The sequence below is a fragment of the Notechis scutatus genome, chromosome 1, assembly GCF_049901735.1.
Source record: "Notechis scutatus isolate UNSWTSFEM ecotype Mainland chromosome 1, rNotScu1.2, whole genome shotgun sequence".
NCBI lineage: Eukaryota > Metazoa > Chordata > Lepidosauria > Squamata > Elapidae > Notechis > Notechis scutatus.
The window spans coordinates 166681621-166703971 of NC_142009.1; the positions used below are offsets into that span (position 1 = coordinate 166681621).

Below are 22351 nucleotides of genomic sequence, written 5' to 3' on the forward strand. Positions count from 1 at the left end.
CCTCAAATATTGGAACAGTGCTGTCAAGAAATTTTGGTTGGTGGGGCCCAGAAGAAGAGACTTTTTCTGCTGTGGCTCCTGACCTCTGGAACATGGGGCTTCCCAAGATAAGATAGGCACTCACTCTTTTGACCTTCCAAAAGGACTTGAAGACATGGGTCTGCCAACTGTCCTGGGCTCCCAATGAAGGTGTGGAGATTGTTAATAGTTTAGATATGACGCACCTCCCTGTGCTCACTTGCTCCCTTCCTCTTCATCATGGTCTGAATTTTAAATATATGGCCTCTATTCTATTGTTTTAATGTTTTATATGCTATTTTTATTAAATGTTTACATGCTGCCTAGAGTTGCCTAAGTTTAATAAATAAATAAATTGGCAATAGTAACTTCAGTAAAGATTAGAGAGCTGCAAAGCATTGAAAGGGTATTTCTGCTGCAGTGTCCACTAGACAATCAGTGCAGACCTCTTGAAGAGGATAATTTGAACAACAGCATTTGAGCTGCCAGGAGAGCACCTTCTAGAGCAGCAGGCCCCAACCTTTGTGGTTTGGTGTCCTGGCTGGGCGGGGGGGACAGGGGAACCAGGCTTCATGAGCAGTGGGGAAAGTCGACTTGCTTGAGGGTGGCCCAGTGCACACGTGTGTATACAGCAGTGGTAGTCAACCTGGTCCCTACTGCCCACTAGTGAGCATTCCAGCTTTCATGGTGGGTGGTAGGGGTTTTGTCCCCTACTTTATAAATCACCATTACTGTGGAACCAGTGGGCGGTTAGAAAATTTTACTATTAACAGAGATACAAAAGTGGGCGGTAGGTATAAAAAGGTTGACTACCCCTGGTGTACATGTTGACTTGCACAAGTTGAGCTGCATGTCCATGTGTGCGCCGGCCCACCACTCATGTGAGTTGAGCTGCGCACATGTGCGCTGGCCCACCGCTCACATGGCCCAGTAGTGAGGGGTTGAAGACTCTTGTGCTAGAGGTTGCAATCTATATGCTGGAGATGAGTAGAGGATGTCACCTTCCATTTCTGCTCTCCAGCAATGTTTGATGGCCTATTCTCACAACAGGGCAATTTGGCAATATGGGTATACCCTGTGAAACCCAGTTCTTGTAAATAGCAACACTATTTTTGAGAGATGAAAAATTAACAATGCCGATGATTATCAAATGTACGTACCGTGTTTCTCATATAATAAGGCCGGGTCTTTTTTTTTTTTTTTGAGCCCCGAAAAAATGGCTAGGCTGTCTTTTCGGGGGTGACTTAATTCCCCCACTTGCATCTTTGGGCGGGCGGGCAGCGACAGCTTGGATGTTGACCTCGATGTTGGTGGGGCACTTCGTATCGGGGTCAACGCAGGCAGCACCATATCCGGGTGTGCAACAAAAGTACTTCCTAATGGCAAGCCCCCACCACCACCATTCCCCCCCCCATTTCGCATGTTTTAATATAGGCCTTAATTTGGGGGGAGGGGCTTAATTTCATTTCATTCCTATAAAACATGTTGGGACTTCCTATTGGGGGAGGCTGTATTGTTGGAGAAACAGGGTACTTCCAGTTTGTGTTATATCTTCAGTGTTTAGAGCAAAATAGCAGTAACAGCAGAAGCTAATGGGTATGGATTTATACCTGTTTCACCCAAGGTATTATGTTCTTCTTGATTCTCAGTTCCCTGCTCTGAGCTTCACTCAGTCCCAGACATTTCCCAATCTGCTTGTCTGAAAAGCCGATCTGCTTGGCTCTCCTCAGGCTTTCTTCTGGAACGGAGTCACTGTAATCAACATAAAACATGAAAAAGAATGCATAATGGGTACAGGTTTCATGCTCTGCTCCTATATTTTTCAGCCTCAGGGGAGGATGAAATGTACATGGAATAAAGTGAAAAGCAGAGAAAGTGGTGGGGAGCGGGAGCCAAACTCAAAACTTTTCTTATCAGTAAATCCCACCCATTCTCTTAAGCTGCTGACTGCTTGAAATATTGCTGTTTCCTTGGAGAAAGTATGTGATCCAGAACAATAATTGGCTGCTAACCCAATTATCTGGGATACAAACAGTTTTCTCTGAGGTCAAGTCTGACACGCAGCTTGCCAAGAGATTCAAAACTATTTCCTTGGGTATCTCTCACAAGTAAGCAATTCTGGAAGAAATTATTCCACTGTTATATTGTACTCTTTGATTCCAGAAATGTAGAGATTATATTTATTATCCATTTTAATTATTTATTCATCAAGAGAAATCTTTAAAAATTATCATAAAAGAGTATACACTACAAAATTTAGTTTGTATTCTTAAAATAAAAGCAGAAATGGTAGTTATACCCAATAGTTACCTCATACCTAATCTCTTTTAAATATTCCTAATTCATTTATTCTGTCTGAGTTGATTAAATCTGTTGCAGTATTAAAACATATTTTATATTTATATTTACTTATTTTTTTACCTAATCCTAAACAATATGTAAAGGTTTTCCCTAAAATATCATTATCTGTTTCCAGTTTTATATAACCCACCCTCACTCCCATGTCCTGGTTGCTAAAATCTTGTTATTTTCTCATTGGTTCCCTTTCCACCAGCAACTTTTACCTGCAATATGAGGACAATTTGTGCATTCACCCACATATTAATATTGTATACAAATCACATCAGTTTATTATGAAGTAAGCCTATGAAAACTTCTGAAATGGTGCTCGGTTTATTTAATAATATTGCACCAATCAAGGTTTCCAACTTCTCATACTTTCTGCCTGAAATAATTGCTAGATTTAAATTGTCATTTTAAGTTACCAACTTCAAGTATGCACAGCTGTTCCATTGTGAAACAACTGGAAAAGTAAAATAGCAGTTTCAGGGTGATGAAAGAGCTTGCAGGTGTGTTTTAAAGACACTGTCTATAATTTTTAAGAAATCTTGTAGAACAGATAAGGTGTAAGAATAACAGTGGTGACGGATACTTTCTGTTTCTATCCTAAAAAAAAGATAAACTATAAATGAGGCATTATTTTAGAACTAATTATTAAGCAGTGTCTCTGCAATTGTCTAGGAAACAAATCATTGATTACTGGAAGCCAGATAAATGTATTAGGAATAAATCATGCCATATAACATGTATATATAAATCAATTTAGATTTATTAATATAGTAAATCATGGTCATGAGTTCATGATTTACTATAAAGTTTTTCATGATATCTTTATAGACAACACAGTAAAGTACAAATTTAAAAAATAAATCCCGGATCAAGAGTTGATTAAGTAGGTGTTCTCAATGAGTTCTCCATTAATGGCTCTGTTAACATGAAAGAAAATCTTCAGTAGAATATGATAATATTTTGTTCTGAAGCCTGTGTTATTCAGTATTTTATAAATGTTCTTAGCAGGTATAGCAAATAGTGTAGCTCTAGCCTCTTCTTATCTGGGATCAGAAGCTAAGTAGGAGTTTAGGAGTTTGGCCAAGAAATGCCAGGACTCAGGCTAGACAGGAAAATTTAGTAGGGGAGTCATAGGGCACAAGAAATCATAACCATGAGAGAGAATTTCCTTGGCAGCACTACCAGTGATCTGATCCAAGTAATGGAAGATAATCTGAAATTGAGCAAATAGTGAGACAAGGCTGCTAAAAAAGGTCGTGTAGTTTTGGTTTCATTCACAAAACATCATTTCCCAGACCAAAGGAAATAATTCTCCTGCTCTTTTCTATTAGACAAGCTACACTGAAATTCCTCTAAGTTCCACATCTTAAGAAAAATATTAACGACAGAGCCACATTCAGGGAAAAGCAATCAGGCTGGGGAGGGAATTGAGATGGGCTGCAAACAATGCTTACATGAAATATTAAAACTGGATTTGTTTGGCCTGAAAGACATCAAAGAAAAACCGAACAAGAGTCTTCAAATATGAGAAATTGAGAACTGTTTTCTGTTTACCCCATTTTGCTTTACTTTGCTTTGTTTAGGACCTACATTTTAACAAAAAACAAGAGAGATTTTGAGCTCTTTTGCTTCTTGTACTTCTTGTTAAGAAGGTCCTTGCTTAGAAATGTAACTTTCAAATAAATAGACTTCACCACTTATAGTTTCTTTCTCCTTTAGATCTATGGTAAGGAGCTTGAAAAGCTTGTGAAAGCCTTTGGTAAGTTATTCCTACACATACAATAAAGAAAAATGACTTCCTTTATAAAGTTATAGACATTTAATAACATGTAACTGTACATGTAAATCATAAGCAACTCCAATACAACAAACATCTCTCCTGAAGATATCATTGAAATAACCAGAGATGGCCCTGAGTTCAAATACAAGGATGGCTCGGTGTAGCTTTTTTTCTGGTAATATTACACTACTAACTAGAGCATACAAAACATTTGCTAGACCAATACTCGAATACAGCTCATCAGTCTGGAACCCACATTACATATCTGATATTAACACAGTTGAGCAAGTCCAGAAATATTTCACAAGAAGAGTTCTCCGCTCCTCTACTCGTTGTAGAATATCTTATGCCACCAGACTTGAAATTCTAGACCTAGAAAACCTAGAACTACGCCACCTTCGGTCCAATCTAAGTATAGTATATAAAATCATACATTGCAATGTCCTACCTGTCAATGAATACTTCAGCTTCAACCATAACAATACAAGAGCAAACAATAGAGACAAACTCAAGGTTAATCGCACCAAACTTGATTGCAGGAAATACGACTTCAGCAACAGAGTGATCAATGTCTGGAATACTCTACCTGACTCTGTGGTTTCTTTCCCAAACCCCCAAAACTTTAACCTTAGACTTTCTACTATTGACCTCACTCCTTTCCTAAGAGGTCTGTAGGGGGCATGCATAAGCACACCAACTTGCCTACCGTCCCTGTTCTATTGTTTCTTTTATTTTTCTTATATGTATCCATGTATTCATAACTATGTTTTTACTTATAGCTATTATCTTGTAAGCAATTGACAAACCAAATAAAATAAATAAATAAAATAAATGTAAAATGATTTGTAAGTGGCATAAGCAGGAGTAGAAGCATGAAAATAAAACCATGCAGGCATTGTAAGATGACCCTGGAGGAAAAGGGGAGAGAGAACAGAAACCAATGTATTGTCTTTTCTTTGGTGTGAAGGAAGCAATATAGTACAAATCAACTTTTGTACTAGTAAACTAGATAAAGTTGGAAAATATGCAATCTCACCCATACCTCTAAGAAAGTATCACTTAATTCAGACAAAGATAATGCAGAATAATGTGCTTAGAATTATCCTCCCCTCACTCTTACTTTCTGTATTTTGACAAGAATGTGCCTCAATGAAAACAATGGATACTGATTGGAACTTAGTTTCAAATCTGTTTAAAGTTCAATTCCCCAAGTATTGATCATTAAAGTATAATTTAGAAACTTACATCATCATTATCATCATCATTATTAATAGTAGTTTTAGTATTTATTATATTTTTATGCTGCCCATCTCTGCTATAAGATGACTCTGGGTGGCTTTATATTATAAGTAAGATAGAATGACAATTTGCAATTAACAAAATAAAAAACAAAATATCAATTGGTCACCACTAACTGTTAAGGTAAGTTCAAAGTTCATTATGATGCATTGCTTAACTTTGGTATAAGTAGAGTATCAGGACACTTGAGCTTGTGCTCCTTTGAGGCAGCAAAAAAATTCTCAAGAATAAAGCACTTTCAATGCAAGAGAATTTTCATTCACTATACATTAACCTGTACAGACTACCTGTAATGAATGTCCCAAAGGTGCTTGTTTTTTCAAAAGGCAACTGGACTTTGTTTTCCTTGAAGATGTTTCGCTTCTCAACCAAGAAGCTTCTTCAGTTCTGACTTGGAGAAAAACAAAGTCAAGCTACCTTTTTTGGGGGTGGGGGGGGGAAGCACCTTTGGAACAACCATGACCTGGGTGACTGAGAATTTCCAGAGACATATACCTTTAATGAAATGCTTATTGTGATATCCCAACAGTAATCACATGTCTTCCATACTTGTGTGCAATATTACAAGCCAAGTATGGGTAATCTTCGACAACCATTTATTTTAGAATAGAATAGAATAGAATAATATAGAATAGAATAGAATAGAATAGAATAATAGAATAGAATAGAATAGAATAGAATAGAATAGAATAGAATAGAATAGAATAGAATAGAATAGAATAGAATACTTTATTGGCCAAGTGTGATTGAACACACAAGGAATTTGTCTTGGTGTAAATTTTGTGACTGTTTAAACTTACAACGGCACTGGAAAAAAGTTATTTATGACCGTTTTTCACATTCCAACTGTGGCAGCCTCTGCATGGTCATGTGATTAAAATTCAGATGCTTGGCAACTGGTTCATATTTATGGCAGATGTGGTGTCCCAGGGTCATGTGATTATCTTTTGCAACCATCTGACAAATAAAATCAATGAGGAAGCTAGATTCACTTAACAACCATGTCACTAACTTAATAATGGTGGCAAGAAAGATGGTAGAATGGGGCAAAAAAAATCACTTAACTGTCTCACTTAGCCCTAGAAAGTTTGGGCTCAGTTGTGGACTTAGTTTCTAATTTGACAGCACTGTTAACAAAGATCAGAATTACTGTACCTGGGACACAAGCAACTTTCTTCACGGTCATATCACAGTTCCATGTACCTCAGAATACTCTCTATTGCGGATGGGAAAATGATAGAACTAGATATACTGGAAAGTTTGATTTGAGAGAGGTCAACATTAAATAATTTTTAATGTATCTGTGTACTTACTTACTCACAGGATTTCTAGCCTCTCCAATTAACCAACTGTGAGCAACAGGCTACACCTCCCACTTCCAATCCCTATGTTGGTTAAATAGATGGAGAAATATTCACAACTAAAACTAAAAGTATTAAATTAGAATAATGAACTACGGTGTGATACAATCACATAAAGAGAAGAAATTAAAATTTTAAACACAAATAATTTTAGTGCTTTGTTGATTAATAGTAGGAGCAATAGAATTACAACCCCACTGCTCCCAATTATTTGGAAAGTCTGCTTACTGACAACTTCTATTTAGATCTGATACACAAAGCAAATCCCTGGCCTCAAAAGTCTAACGGTAATTTTAAGTATATCCCTTTTGCGCCAGATTTCAATTGGTGTGTCCCTTAATTTTAATTAAAAAGTAGATCTCATAAGCTTTAGTTTACAATATCTATCACCAGATCTGATACTGTACAACCAGGGGTGGGCTGCTGGGGGTTTGCAGGGGTTCAGGAGAGCCCCTAGCTAAGATTCTGTGCAGTTCGGAGAACCCCCAAATCCCACCCCTGTCTGGCCCCACCCACCCACCCCTCCCAGGAGTCCCCACGCAGCCTGTTTTGGATGCAGGTAAGTGCAGGGCGTGTGCGGAGGCTCAGTGAGGGTGAAAAATGGCCTCCTGGAAGTTCAGGAAGGCCGGAAATGGGTCCGTTTCTGGCTTCCAGAGCGCCTCTGGAGCCAAAGAGGCCATTTTCGCCCTCCTGGAGGCTCGAGGAAAGCCTCTGGTGCCCAGGGAGGGCAAAAACGCTCCTCCCTGCCATGTGCAGGAGGCAGACTAGGCCATGCCCACCATGGCCACACCCACCCACAACTGGGCAGAGAACCTATTGCTAAAATTTTTAGCGTACAACCCGATTATCCTGAGAAGTGCCAAAAGAATGGAACAGTGTGCGAAAAGCTCATTGCTGCAATTGATACTTTTCAAATGTATTTCTTTTGTTTTAATACGATGCCAGAGTCCAAATTAGAGTGAAACAGACATTTCGGAAACAGTCCAAACACTCTCCGAAGTCTCAGGCAGAGGGTTTTCTGATCACATGACCTTTTTCATTGTTGAAGATAATCACACACTTAACTGGAAATTAATTGCTTGGAACAGGTAAGCGGTTCCCAAATATTGATCTATGATACAGACAGATCAACTTGACCAAAACTGGAATTCCATTGGCATAACTCGAGTACACACACTGTACATGGCATATGCTCACTACATCTTTACAAACATGCAAGGTATATTCACCCTGTCGCTGTCTTAATAAGGCTAAATTCAGTTTTCTACCTTGTAACTGATTTAAACCTTTATGATGCTAAGAGGCAGTGATCAATATGGTCAGCACCATTTTATTTCCTATATTTGCTTACCCAACAAGGTGATTCGAAGTTTAAGGCTTAAAAAAAGGTGTCCTTAAGTGAGACAATCAACCATTGTACACATTGTAATAATCATTTAAGTGGTTAGGTGGTGCTGCTTAGTCTCTAACAAAGAGAAGCCTCCTGTGTTTTCCTCTTTATAAACAATGCAGACTATTCCCTTTATACTTGCAGCCCTTCATCTTCGAGGACAGATCTTTATTGCTGCAAGGCGTTGTTTTGTTTTGTTTAAAATTCTACCCTATCATCTCTGAAACTCCATCCACTCACATTTCGTCTTCAATAATAAATGATAAAAGGAAATGGAATAAATTCTCCTTAATGAGGAAATTTTCACCTAGCACAGAGGAACTGAGGAAATCTATTAACTGACTCAAGGAATGCTTGCTGCATTGCAATTACTGAAGGGAGCCAGAACTCTGCAGTACAGTCTTCTCTTCCGCTTGACTGATTTTCATCTGATCCACTGGTGCCTGTGTAATACCAAACCATGCTGTAATATGCAACTGAGCACCCCACCCTGAAGGACTTCACAAAGTTATTATTAATAAGGGAGGAGGACGAGGCACTGCAGAAAGCAGACCAATGGTCAAACTCGAAACATATAACCCAGGTCTATAACCAAGTACTTAGTATAACTGTGTTTTAAAAAGCCTTTGTTTTTTTTTTAAAGTATTTGTTTTAAAAAGCTGTGTCCTGCAAGGAAACTACAAACTGGAATTCTTCAGGGAAAATTATCACTGTCAGAATTTTAACAAGCAGGCTTTCTCAGGATGATGGCAGACTGAAGATGGCTCCACAAAGAGTGGAGCTAATGATTGTGGCTTAGAACAAGGAGCTGATAAATAGATCAACAAGTAAGATGGCCCACATTGTGTTCCATACAGCTGCTCCAAAGCAGTGTTCACTAGAGGATGGGGGAACGAGGAGATGAGAGAATTTGCTATTCTGCTCTAGCTGCTGTCAAATCTTCAAAGGACATTAAGTTTGCATTTCTTTTGCTAGCCATTGTTGGAAATTGCCTATTAATTACTTTTAAAAAGTTTGACACCTTTAAAATGACAACGCTGGAAATGCATTCAATCTTTAATATAACAAAATTAAACTATATATTTGTAAGATTTTCTGAAGGCTTGCCTTCCCGCTCCATCACAAAGGGTTTTAAGAAGAGATTGGGCATCCATTCGTCTGACATGGTCAGAGTCTCCTGCTTAGCAGGGGGTTGGACTAGAAAACCTCCAAGGTCCCTTCCAACTCTGTAATTCTGTTGTAATTAAAAAAACAAAAACAAAAAGCAGACAAGGGTTTGATTGTGGAAAAAACAAGGCAAGGATTTGGATTAAGGACTCAGTACATGCTGGAATATTTTATTTTGAATATTATGACTTTAAAATTAATTTAAAAAAAATAAATGTATTTGTATGGGAAAAAATATTTTCAATATTGGAGACATATCAAGATAAGGAACTTATAATGGCAACTTATAATATTTGTTAATTAATGTCATTATTTTAGGGTCCAGCTTCGACTTTTTGCTTGGACCTGAATTGGAAAAGATGTCACTTATTCGATTCACCTATAGTTGAGAGTTAAGTTGTGGGATGAAGAGCTTTATACCAATTAATTAAGAGGAGGTAAAGAGATTGTGAGTTTGTTTATATTTGTTGCAATATGAGTGAGAATTGCTTAGATTTTCTTTTCTTTTCTCTTTCTAAACTTATTTTTCCTTGCTTTTTTCATCTTTTATACTTTTTTCCTACTTTTCTTTTTCACTTGCATTATCTTTTACTTCTGTACTTAAAACTTTTAATTAAAAACAAGGAGGAAACACCACCAGATAAACAATCAGGGAAGAAACTCTACCTTGATCAAGGAACAATTAAGAAGGAACACACACACACACACCAAGACTGCAAGTGCAAGCTACTATATAGGAATAACCAACAAATTCCACTCTCCCTGGGATGTAATGTCTAAAGAAAAACAATCCCACTCAGAGAACACCAAAAACTCAATAGTTCAATCTTGAGCTACATATGTTTAAAGTCTAATGTAGCTCATATGTAGTTCAACTTTGAGCTACATATTATTCAAGTCTAATGTAGTCAGGCCTAGGAATTTATTAGGAGGTGAAACTGATGGGCAGCTGCAGCAGTGATTGGTCCCTTACTCCGTATCATGAATAGTGATGGGTAAAACAGGCAAAATGCTTGGAATGACAAGAACACAAAAGTTTCCACACCCAAGTATGACCCTGGAAATCAATGAAGTAATCTATTTTTCTATATCTCGGTATTTCGGAAATGGAGCTTTTCTCCTTCCCTTGACTGCAAAAGCATGGGACAGCAGAAAAGGAAAACCAGTCAATGTGGAATGATTTGCAGGGAATGTAACCTCTGCATATACATGTTCATCCATCCATCCATGGTTTTTCCCCAAAAATTCTGGGATAGGGATGCTCATTAGATGTATATTTTGACTGTGATATGTAATGCAATCTAATGTCCTTTTGTTTTGTTAGGTATTATACGGGTTTTAATTATACATTATCCAGAATCAATTTGAATAGGGGCAATATTATACCTTGAAATTATAAACAGACATAAATAAATATACTAGGAACTGAATTTATATTCTTGGAAACATGATCCCACAAATAATATGTCCTTTCTCTTATTTTCTCTGTGCATCTGCTTATGCACCTATCTCCAAGTCAGAGAGAGAAAGAGAAATTATAACAACACAGCAGCTGATCTGCGATTCTCAGTGTTTTCTTTCAAGTTTCAATTTTTGTAACTTGAATAACTGATAGACAAAAGTAAAAAAGGCATTCTCTTGCCTTGCTTCTTCCTGCCAAATTTGCTCCTCAGAGATTCATGTAGATTTACTCAATCAGTTCTGATGATTCACACACTTTAGAATAAGCAATTATGATAATGAATTTGGGGCAAATATTGTTTGTCTCCTTGTGTCAAGGAGACAAGGTATAACTACTTTCCTCAAGAGGAATCTTATTTAAAAGACAGCTTGTCAGGTTATGTCAGGGCTACAGTAATGGGAGGTGTAAAATAACAACAGTCTTCACTTTGTCTTTTTTGGCATTGATCACTATAATTGAATAGATTTGGGTCATAAAAGTATTCATTTTTATTTTTAATACTTTTTAAAAATATATATTGTTATTAAAGTTTAAATATGGGGAAATCCTTGATATATATCACTTATCAATCAAATGTCAAATAGATTTCTAAACCTAAAGGGGGGAAGTAATATTATCAAATGTTACAAAATGTCATATAATCTATGCCACAGAAAAATATATTGAGTGATTTATTGACAAGTAGATAAAACTGACTTTTCAAAAATGGATAAGTTGCATATCCCTTGAATACAATATTAAATATCAAAATATTGTTATTTTCCCATTTTTCAGAATTATTATTTTACCATCAATCCAAATCTTATACAACCATGAGTCCTCAAAAAAGAGTAAGATTCCAAAGTTTTGGGGCATAATTTAACATGGTACTGATATTTACCAAAAGATACTTTATAAAAAAAAATCTGAAATCATCTATCAGATGGGATCAAAAAGTAGAAAAAAGTATCGAGACCATTTTCATTTTAAGAGCTGTGCTGGCACAATGATTAGAATGCAGTATTGCAGGCTAACTCTGCCCACAGCCTGGAGTTCAGCCCTGACTCAGCTCCAGGTTAACTCAGCCTTCCATCCTTCAATAAAACGAGGACTCAAGATTGTTGGGGGCAATATGCTGACATTGTAAACTACTCAGAGACTGCTGTAACACTATCATTTCAAACAGGAAGTAGTTTCTCAATTTTTTTCCATATCCTCCTCTTCCCCCTTTGAATGCACAGAGTAGACTTTGTCAGCAAGTAATCTGTACATCTGTCTGTACAATAGTGTGCACATGGAAGGACAAAAGAAGACACAAGACTGCTTTTCACCCATAACTGTAGAAATGGTTCTTTCATATAACATGTTAAACGTCTGCACCTAACTCCTATTGCAAAGATTTCCATGGATATTAATATGCAAGGCTATCCTTCATTATCCTGAAAGCTTTCTATTTCTCAAGTCTATGGAAAAATGTTTTGGTTTGTAACCTGCCAATAGAGTTACATGTTTTCATAGGTAGTAAAGGATGAATAAGAATCACAGCATGTCTCAAAAATTTATCGAGAAGGGGAGCAAAAATCATTCCTAGGATCTCACATCTTAATCAGTTATTATTGAGTCAGTGTTTATATTCTTAACTTGAGTACATTGTAATATAACTCTTGTATAATAATTAAATTTTAGATTGCAGCTCATGACTGAATAATTTGGAACCGATTTTAGCTGATAGAAGAGATGATGGATTAGCATCCCCTATTGAAAATAAATTATCATTTCAATTATCATTAACATTATCTCAATTTCAGCTAACAAATAATCTCAGTAATAAATAAAAGCATGAGTTTATTTTTGTTTATTCCCTTTTTTTAAAGTTCATATTTAAAAGAAGGTACCTAGGGGCTCAGGAATAGCTCAGCAAATAAAGCTCCAGATGGCAATATGATTGAAGACTTATGTTCTTATTGGAAAACATGGAAAATCTTTTGTTTATGTATTTCAGATATGTGCAGGTGAATACAGTTGTGCATGAGCCTAGGACATTTACAAGATTGATATATCATCCCCAAATAATTATATTATCATATCATTTGGATATAATTGAATCATTTGTCCTGCTTTCCCCATGTTTGATGTAATAAATGAGAAAGGTGAAGTGACAAATATATATCAATTGATCCTATGCCATCAAGTTGTCATTGACTCTTAGTAACAACATGGGTAGATTTTCTCCTTAAGATAAATAAACATGCTTCTGCTTTTACTTAGTCCCTGTTATTTTCCAAATATGTAAAACAGCAGAAACACACTCATAGCAATCATAGCAGCTATGTCGTCTCTGTTTCCACAAAACTAAAATTATTTCCATCGAATGGGACCCTTTATACAGAGGCAAGAATATCAGCAAGGACCTTCTGATGAATCATATGTTATTCTCTTATTTGCAGATATAGAATTGATTTTTTTTCAAAGCAGTGTGACACCCAATTGGAAAAGCAATTATTTATTGATGATCCTTTGATCTTCCTTTCATTCTACTGTTTTCATCTTGCAAAGAAATGAAAAAATCTTGAAATCTGGGGTTTTCATTCCAATTTTTGTACCTTTACAAACTTCATACTGAAGGGTTTTTTTCAATATATGGAGTTGTATATAAAAATAAAGGTTTTATTTTAAAAATCCTTCTATTTTCCAAAGTAGTTCTATAGTATCTTGAACCGGAATTGTTTGGTTCTGTTTGGCTCCTACGATTGAAAATACTATGCTCTAATCCTTAAATTTCTTTATGTAATCAGAATTTTAAAGTTCATTAATACATTAATAAAAATTCCCAGGGGCATCCCTTCCTTTTAATTAGAGCCGTGGTGGTGCAGTGGTTAGAATCCAGTATTGCAGCTAATTCATTGCTCGCTGCCAGGAGTTCAATCCTCACCAGGCTCAAGGTTGACTCAGCTTTCCATCCTTCCGAGGTCAGTAAAATGAGGATTCAGATTGCTGGGGGCATTATGCTGACTCTGTAAACTACTTAGAAAGTGCTGTAAAGCATTATGAAGCAGTATATAAGTCTGAGTACTATTGCTAGTGCTATTAGTTATTTCAAAAACTGACAAAAACATACTAAAGTGTTCTTGGACTACTATGGATTTCTCTCTCTCCCTCTCTCTCAACTGTAGAGCTATAACTTATGTTGCACCAAAAATATAAAAGAGAATATATCCCCATAGTAAGAGGCAATGCATTTATACATGACAATTTATCATAAACATACTCATTTGGAAATAATTTCTATAATTTATAATTTAACAAGATTTCTTCCTTTTACATATGCATATATAAGCGCACCAACGTGCCTACCGTCCCTGTCCTATTGTTTCTCTTATTCTTCTTTTATTTTTCTTATATGTACCCATTTCATGTATTCATAACTATGTATACACTTATACTTATTATCTTGTAAACAATTGGCAAATCAAATAAATAAATAAATAAATAAATATATTGTTCCATGTGATTGTGTAAATGGTGTGTTGCATTTTAGATTTTGTCATTTGATCTTGGACAGTAAATAAATAATTAAAAAAACCATATTCTCAAGTCCACTCTTTGAGGGGACAGGCCCAGCTGAACCCACCAGCATCCTGTCCTCTATAAAGACATTCTGTCTTCAAAGGAAATTGGGGGATGTTTCCCAGAACCTGTCTTTTACAGGTTTTAAACATAAAGCATACAGGGCAAAAGATACTGCATTCGTTTTTGAATTGTCCTTTTACACATCAGTATACCAGTCTCACAAAAATGTCTAGTAAAATTCTATTTAGAAAGAAAAAAATCTACTATATCCTACTCATGTTCTTTCTATCTATCTTTCTATCAATCTATGTATCTATATATCTATCTCTCTATATCTATATCTATCTCTCTATCATCTCTCTATCTGTCTGTCTGTCTATCTCTCTATTTGTCTACTGACCTACCTATTTTAATAAGTCTGGGAATAATATCTTAATAAATACAGTTGTCACAGAAGCTGGAACCTAACTAATGCAAAATAATAGGAATTGTAGATTTGCTTTCGCAAAGATAATCTACTAATGCAAATATTATTTTCAGGAACTTCAAACAGAAGAGTTTAAATGCTCCAAAAATGACTTACTATTAGATAGATGATTGATTGATTAATTGATTGATTTTATACAAACATACACATACATACAATTAAAATTAAGTTAAAATAAATTAATAATGGGAGCAAGCAATGTCCCTATTCTATATCTTTTTTAGATCTGAAATAAAATATTAATCTTATTCATCTAAAAATGATTAAATTACTTTTCAGTGATATTAAGGTAGGAACTTTTCACTCCGTACTTGTACAGCAATACATATACAAAATCACTCTGGAAAGCGGTATTTTAAAAGGCTGGTCACACTTATTTACCTGCAGATAGATTTTATGTCAGCTCAACCATCTCCCTGGACACAGAGTAAATATAGATCTAAAATGCATTTGCCAGATCAGCTATTTTTGCAGTTTTGAAACCAAGGCCCCTTTCTCAGGCAGAAGGAAAGTCCACCAGAAAACAACTCCTTTACAGGTTTGTTTGAAGTAACCAGAAGGTAGGAAATAAAAATGATTTTTGTCTATTGATTAAATCACTGACTTAAATTTGACATTAAACTGTTATTAATGGTAGCGTTCAAAAATATTTTGGATTATATTCTCATCCTTAGCAGTGAATTTCTATCCACTGGCAGCTTTCTTTCTGCCTTTCTAGCTACATCAAAGGAACTTGAAAATATAATGTTTTATAGTGATCTTCTTTCTTCTGACAGACTATAGTTTCAGAGGTGGAAAATAGATATTAGTTCTCAATTTTTCTAACTGTGTTTGCATTTTTCCATTTCTTGGGAGGGGGGATCAGCTCCTGCTTTATAATATTCTTATTCTATACTTTATTTAAAATTACAATGTACATTAAAAACAAAACACTGGTAAGTCCTTCCTCTTTTTTGTTTTCTTTATAACAGAATAAGAGGGTTGGAAGGGACCTTGGAGGTCTTCTAGTCCAACCTACTACTCAAGCAGGAGATCCTAAAGCATTTCAGATAAAAAAAACCTGTCCAATTTCTTCTTTAAAACCTGATGGAGTACCCACAGTGATGGAGCACCCACAACCCACAAAATAATTCTCCAATTGTTGCAATTTATTTATAGCGGGAGACATGGGCATTATTTCCATAATTGTGAGATATTTTAATGCTTCTGAGCATGGATGGGATGCTACTGGTTCTGCCCGGCTCTATAGAACTGGTAGCTCTGAAGAGCAGCAGACACCGTTTCTGTGTTTGCTGCTGTTTGGCCCACCTGCCCGCCCGGGCTTTTACCTGTCCTTTATTTCCTGCTTTTTCAACTTCAGCTGCTTTGCGCGGCACGGCTGAGGTTGAAAAAGCAGGAAAAAAGAGGCTTTTCAAATGCTGTGCACCTTGCACAGCACTTTTCAGTTGTCTGGACAGCACAGCTTAAGGATTTTTTATATGCGTGCGCAGCGTGCATCTGGTGTGCATGCACATAAAGTGTGCATGCGCGCGGAAAACGTAATCACCGAACCAGTAGTAACATCAGTTGAATCCCACCACTGCTTCTGAGCTGAAAAAGGAATAGAATAGCTAAACTTCCAGTTTGAGCTTTTTCAGCGACAGACCGAAACCTCATCTCTGCGAGGCTTTGATCCATGCTTGCCGCTGGAGCGCCCCTAGCCGGCTGGCTTCGGGGCTAAGCCACCCCGTAGAGGTGGTTAAGAGGGGACTGCCTGCAGGGTTGAGGAGAGCCGCATCTCTCCTCCCCAGCTGGCCATTACTCCCTTTCCCGGCGGTTGCAGTGGTGGTCAGAAATGGCCACCACAAAGAAGAACTCAACCAGAAAAGAATGTGCAGGAGGAAGATAAGAGGAGAAAGTTTTGGTTGACCGGGTCAAACAGCAAAAGCAACAAATAAGGTACCCTGGAATTGAAACTATTAAAAAAAACATTGTTCCCTAAGAAGATTTTTAAGCTGCGAAGGAGAGAGAAAAGGGAAAAGATTTGGGGTTTTTCTCCTTTTCCTATACTGACAGCTAAGAGACTTAAGTAAGAAATTGGAAAAAATCCACTTTGACATCAATAGGCATTTAATGCTGAAAATAAAAAGTCAAAGGGATAATAAAGATTTCTGGATAATTAAAAGCTTTTGAAAACAGGAAAGGAGAGAGGAAGAATAAAAGGGCAGGATCTGGAAGGGAGGAGACTGCCTGGAATTAAAAAAAGAACTTATAGCAAAATCTCAACAAGACTTCCAAAAGATACATTCTAACTGAAATATCGCAACAAAAACCCCAGGAAGAGAAAGTCGAAAAAGAAATAAGAAGATATAACTCGGGACTATCTGGATTACTTGATGATTTCTGGATTCTTGGTTATTGTTTTGAATGACTAAAATCAATCGGGTGGTTGTTTAAAACTGTTTAAAATGGCTCCACTTTTAGAAGAACTGAAAATGGAACTTAAAAAGTACAAAGAAGATGCACAAGAAGGAGAGGTTCTTTTGGCTTCGTATTTCAGTTTTTAGAAATGGAGATTTGGAATTATGAGAAACAACAAGAAATGCCTGCAGAACAAGAAGATTAGCGACAAAGAAGAAGCATCTTTAATGAACAAGTAATCTTAGATCGGGGGAAGGAAAGGGGGAAAGAGAATGGAAAGTTTAAGATTGGGAAAAACAACTAAAAAAATAGAGTGAAAATAAGTATAAAATCAGAAAGCAACAGAAGAGGAAATGCAGAAGAGAGAATTAGAAATAGAGAGACAAGGGGGTAAAAGGGGAGGGGAAGATGAGAGGGAAGAAAGAAAGGAAAAAAAGTCATAAAGGACAGAAACAAAATACAGAGAAACAGGGCCTATTTAGAGATAATGGGTGAAAATTTAATGGAAAAAGGGATTCTGCAAAGGTACATAAGATAGTATGGTTATATTAGAAACAGAAATAATTTTAGAAAATATGAAACAATGTATGATTAAAATGTCTGATAAAATAGCTATCGTAATTCAGTGGAATGTTTGTCAATAAATAAATGTAATAAAAGGTATATTTAATGATTTATAAAATGTATGTGAAGAGAAATAAGGGAAAAATTAATTATGGAGATTATATGTGTTTTTAAGGAAGTATGATATCTAATTGAAAAGAAGTGTTAAAGATATTAAGATTTTAATGATTATTAATGATAGAACTGAACTGGAACGGAATGAGGGTTTATAATTATATATATTTACAATCTTTTTTAAAAAAAAGAATATAGTGTGTATTATAAGAATGTACCAGGCAGAATTCGATTGGAAGTTATGTATTATGTATTATATTGAAGGTCATAACCTTAAGGTATACATTGGTAGTTTAAATAAGAGTTGAATGGATGTAATTAAAAGATATAAGGATGTCATACTCCAATTAGTAACTACAGGAGAAAACTTGTTTAATGAGAAAAGATAATATGAAATTGAAACAGAACAGACAAAAGTATAAATATAATGATTTGAATTGAGATGAGATAATCAAATTAAAATCGAGAAAATCAAAAGAGGGGAAAAACTATATAGAAAATGTAAAATAGTATAAGATATGGAATAGAATACAAAAAGGAGCATGAAATTGATATGGAATAGAATACAAAAAGGAGCATGAAATTGAGTTTTGTGTCTGTATAAAGAAGTTCAACCCGGGACCATTCTATTTTCAAAAAAGATGTTTTACTTGTATTTTGTATGTTTGAAAACCCAAATAAAACTTTACTTTTTTAAAAAGGAATAGAATAGCTCCTTTTAAAACTTTTCTAGCCTTTTAAAAAAACATCTTGTAGATATAGAATCATAGAACGACAGAGTTGGAAGGGACCTTGAAGGTCTTCTAGTCCAACCCCCCTGTTTAAGCAAGAGACCCTATACTATTCTGGACAAATGGTTGTCCAATTTCTTCATAAAAACTTCTGGTGATGGAGTACCCACAAGTTCTGGAGGCAGGCCTTCCACTGATTAGTAGTTCTCACTGATAGGAAATTTCTCCTTAGTCCTAGATTGGATTTTTCTTTCTTAAGTTTCCATCTATTATTTCTTGTCCTGCCCTCAGAATAGGTCAACCCCCTCTTCTCTGTGACAGCCCTTCATGTACTGGAAGACTTCTATCATGTCCTTTCTACAGTAGTCTTTCATTACTTCTAATCTCTGAAAAGATTGCACAATTTATTCAAAGGGACATTTTTGGCATGCCCTCATAGAAAGAACAACCAAAGGGACATTTTTGGCATGCCCTCATAGAAAGAACAAGTTCCTTTCTTCTAAAGCATGCGACTATAAGGGCCTAAGACTTCATATTTACAAACTGCTATGGAAATGTCAGCTACAAGGAACTTATATAGCACAACAAAGTATTTTAACAAGAATTACAATAGTCCAAAGCTTCCCTCTTTTAAACCTGTGAGAACAGCTAAACCCTGGCTACCTGATCATCAGTCTGATTTACATGATAAATTAACAGAAGCAGAATAGATGAATTAATTGCTAATAGCTCTAATTAAAACAAGAACACCCTTTCCTCTTTTGCTTTTATTTTTTTTAATCTGAATTAAGTAAATTAGGATCCTCTAATTCAGGGGTCCCCAACCACCGGTCCGCGGACCGTACCGGTCCGATGGAACAAGTCCTACTGGGTCGCTGGTTTGCTGGGCACCGCCATCTTTTTGATGAAAAGTGCTTCCGGTGAGCTTTTCCGGTAGAAAGCTCACGGAAGCACTTTTCATCAAAAAGATGGCGGCGCTAGCAAAGCTCGATGAGCTTTTTCCGGTAGAAAGCCATTTCTACCGGAAAAGCTCACGAGCGCTATGCGCCGCCATCTTTTTGATGAAAAGTGCTTCCGTGAGGTCACGAAGCATTTTTTCATCAAAAAGATATGGCGCCCAGCTGATGCCGGTACCGGGCGCGGCGCCCAGCTGATGCGGTACCGGCCGTGGCATAAAAAAGGTTGGGGATCACTGCTTAATTGACAAGTAGTGTAAAATCTGTTCTTTTGTTGATAAAGGAGGAATAATGTCATTTCATCCAAAGGTAGACCCAGTCATAAAAGAATGTAGACAAATTAGTAGTAGGGAAATTATTGAAGTCCTGAAACTCTGGAAAACTATTCGTTCAGCAGAAACATATTATTATGGTTGGTCATATAGACAGCCAAATTTCTAGACAGGATTTGGCATTTTTATCCAATCACTGAATACTTCACAAGGACCTGGGACAGGCAGATGCTCCAAGCAAATCTGCCTTTTGCAATTGACTCATGATGACTGTCAATGCCAATGGCGTTCAAATGGTGCTCTAATTGTTTTGGGATTATTATTCAGAATCGGCTGGAGGATTTCTCCCGTATCGTTGCTATGATTGCTTACTTTTGGGTCAACCAAGTGTAAGTTCTAAATGCCCCGTGCAAAAGTTAGTTTATAAATGAGAAAATAAGGAAAAATGAGAATATGAATATTGCATTATTAATCCTCCAGAAATATAAAATTGGCCAACCCATTGTGACTTCTTTTCCCTGATAATCTTTTGCACATAGGCATCAACTTCTCTGTCTAGCTAGTACCTTTTTCTCATTGAGCAATTCTCCTAGCACACACACACCCCAATTGTTTCCTCTCCTCACATAACAAGATATAGAATAGAGTTGGGCAAACCTTTGAAAAAGCAATCCCACGCTGGAGTCAATTTGGGAATAGAAACAGAAACCCACTTTAATGCAGTGAATCAATCAGAATTCTGCAAACTGCTTTATTAAAATCCTGCATGGCTGGAACCAGTTCAATCTCAATAAAGAGAGGGAGGGAAACAAAACTACTAATGCCACTTTCTTCCTGCCAGCCTTCCCCCCAGTTGCCCAGCCATTGCTCTGTGTATCTCATTGCATCCCTCTGCCTCTGATGCTTCTGCTAACTGAATCACTACTAGAAATAATCCTAGCAGCATAACTATGGCACAAAAAAGAAGTGCCCAGGAAAATGAGAGGCCTTTCCCAGGAGAAGTAAGCTTGACAATTAGCTCTATTAACCTATCTGGCATCCCATGAAAATCAAAGCAACAAAACTAGACCATTCCATAAGGGAAAATTAGAGGTCATTCTGTAGGAACATACTACACCTGGCACAAAACCTCAATATTTGGAAATTTTGATCTTATCAGACCCAAACACCCAACAACAACAACAACAACAACAACAACAACAACAACAACAAAAACTCTGCTAGGAACTGCCTAAATTCTCAGACACTATCTTAATAACTCTTAGGTCCTTGGTTAGGCTTCCACCACTCTTCGACTGTGATAAGATAGTATCAATAGTAGAAGGTGCCCTGGGTACAATTTCAAAACAACTATAGCACACTTGAACATTGATCAGTATTGACAAAATCACCATCAAGTCAATTGCAAAAGGCAATGTTACTTGAAAGAGCTTACATCTTGTGATGACATCTTTAACACCATCAAACAACGACATTTGCCTATCTCAGGTCCACACAACAAGTAGATAAAATGCCAAATCCAATCTAAGACTGTGCAACCAATTATAATAGTTCTTATCAGTGAGAATGAAAAAAGATAAGTCAAATATTTTTGAAAGCCAAAACAGAACCTCTTAAAACCAGCTTTAAAAGGAAGAATTCTCAGAAATCATGTCTGTAAAGGAGGTCTAAGGAATAGAGACAATAGGCAGCATCTATCCCTAGCTATGCTGGTAGCTTTAGGAAAGAAGAATTCAGACTTTCCCAACACTGGAAAACTCTTTAAAATAAGGGAAGTGTGTCAATTACGGACTTTGAGTGAAATATCATTTTGCAGGAGATTCAGACAGAATATTGGAGTGATTTCTTCACTATAAGGGTTGACTAAGCAAAGGAATTGTCTCCCAATTACAGTCACCCAGATGGATTCGCAACTGGCTGGCAAACCGTACTCAACGAGTAGTCCTTAATGGGTCTAAGTCTACATGGAGGGAAGTAAGCAGTGGGGTGCCACAAGGTTCCGTCTTAGGCCCAGTACTCTTCAATATCTTCATTAACAACTTAGATGAGGGAATAGAAGGGGAACTTACCAGATTTGCAGATGATACTAAGCTGGCAGGAATAGCTAACACCCAAGAAGATAGGCTCAAGATCCAGATGGATCTTGACAGACTAGAACACTGGGACATATCTAACAAAATGAAATTCATTGTAGAGAAAAGTAAAGTCCTACACTTAGGCAAGAAAAACCAAAAGTACACAAATAGACTGGGTGAAACCAGGCTCAATAGCAGTAACTGTGAGAGGGATCTTGGAGTCTTAGTGGACAACCAGCTAAATATGAGCCAGCAGTGTGCAGCAGCCGCCAAAAAAGCTAATGCAATCCTAAATACAATCAAAATCAAGTGAGGTACTAATACCACTCTATAAAGCCTTTGCCAGATCTGTGTATCTGCCATTCTCCGATGGAAGG

General features: G+C 36.7%; 1 protein-coding gene across 1 annotated transcript in view; it reads right to left on the reverse strand.

Annotated features, from left to right (window-relative positions):
* CPS1 (carbamoyl-phosphate synthase 1) overlaps positions 1-22351 on the reverse strand; it is a 177406-nt gene that overhangs the window by 53322 nt on the left and 101733 nt on the right. Inside the window, exon 22 of the mRNA XM_087953795.1 lies at positions 1629-1770. Within this exon, the coding sequence (XP_087809921.1) occupies positions 1629-1770 (142 nt within the window). The remainder of the gene's footprint in view (positions 1-1628; positions 1771-22351) is intronic.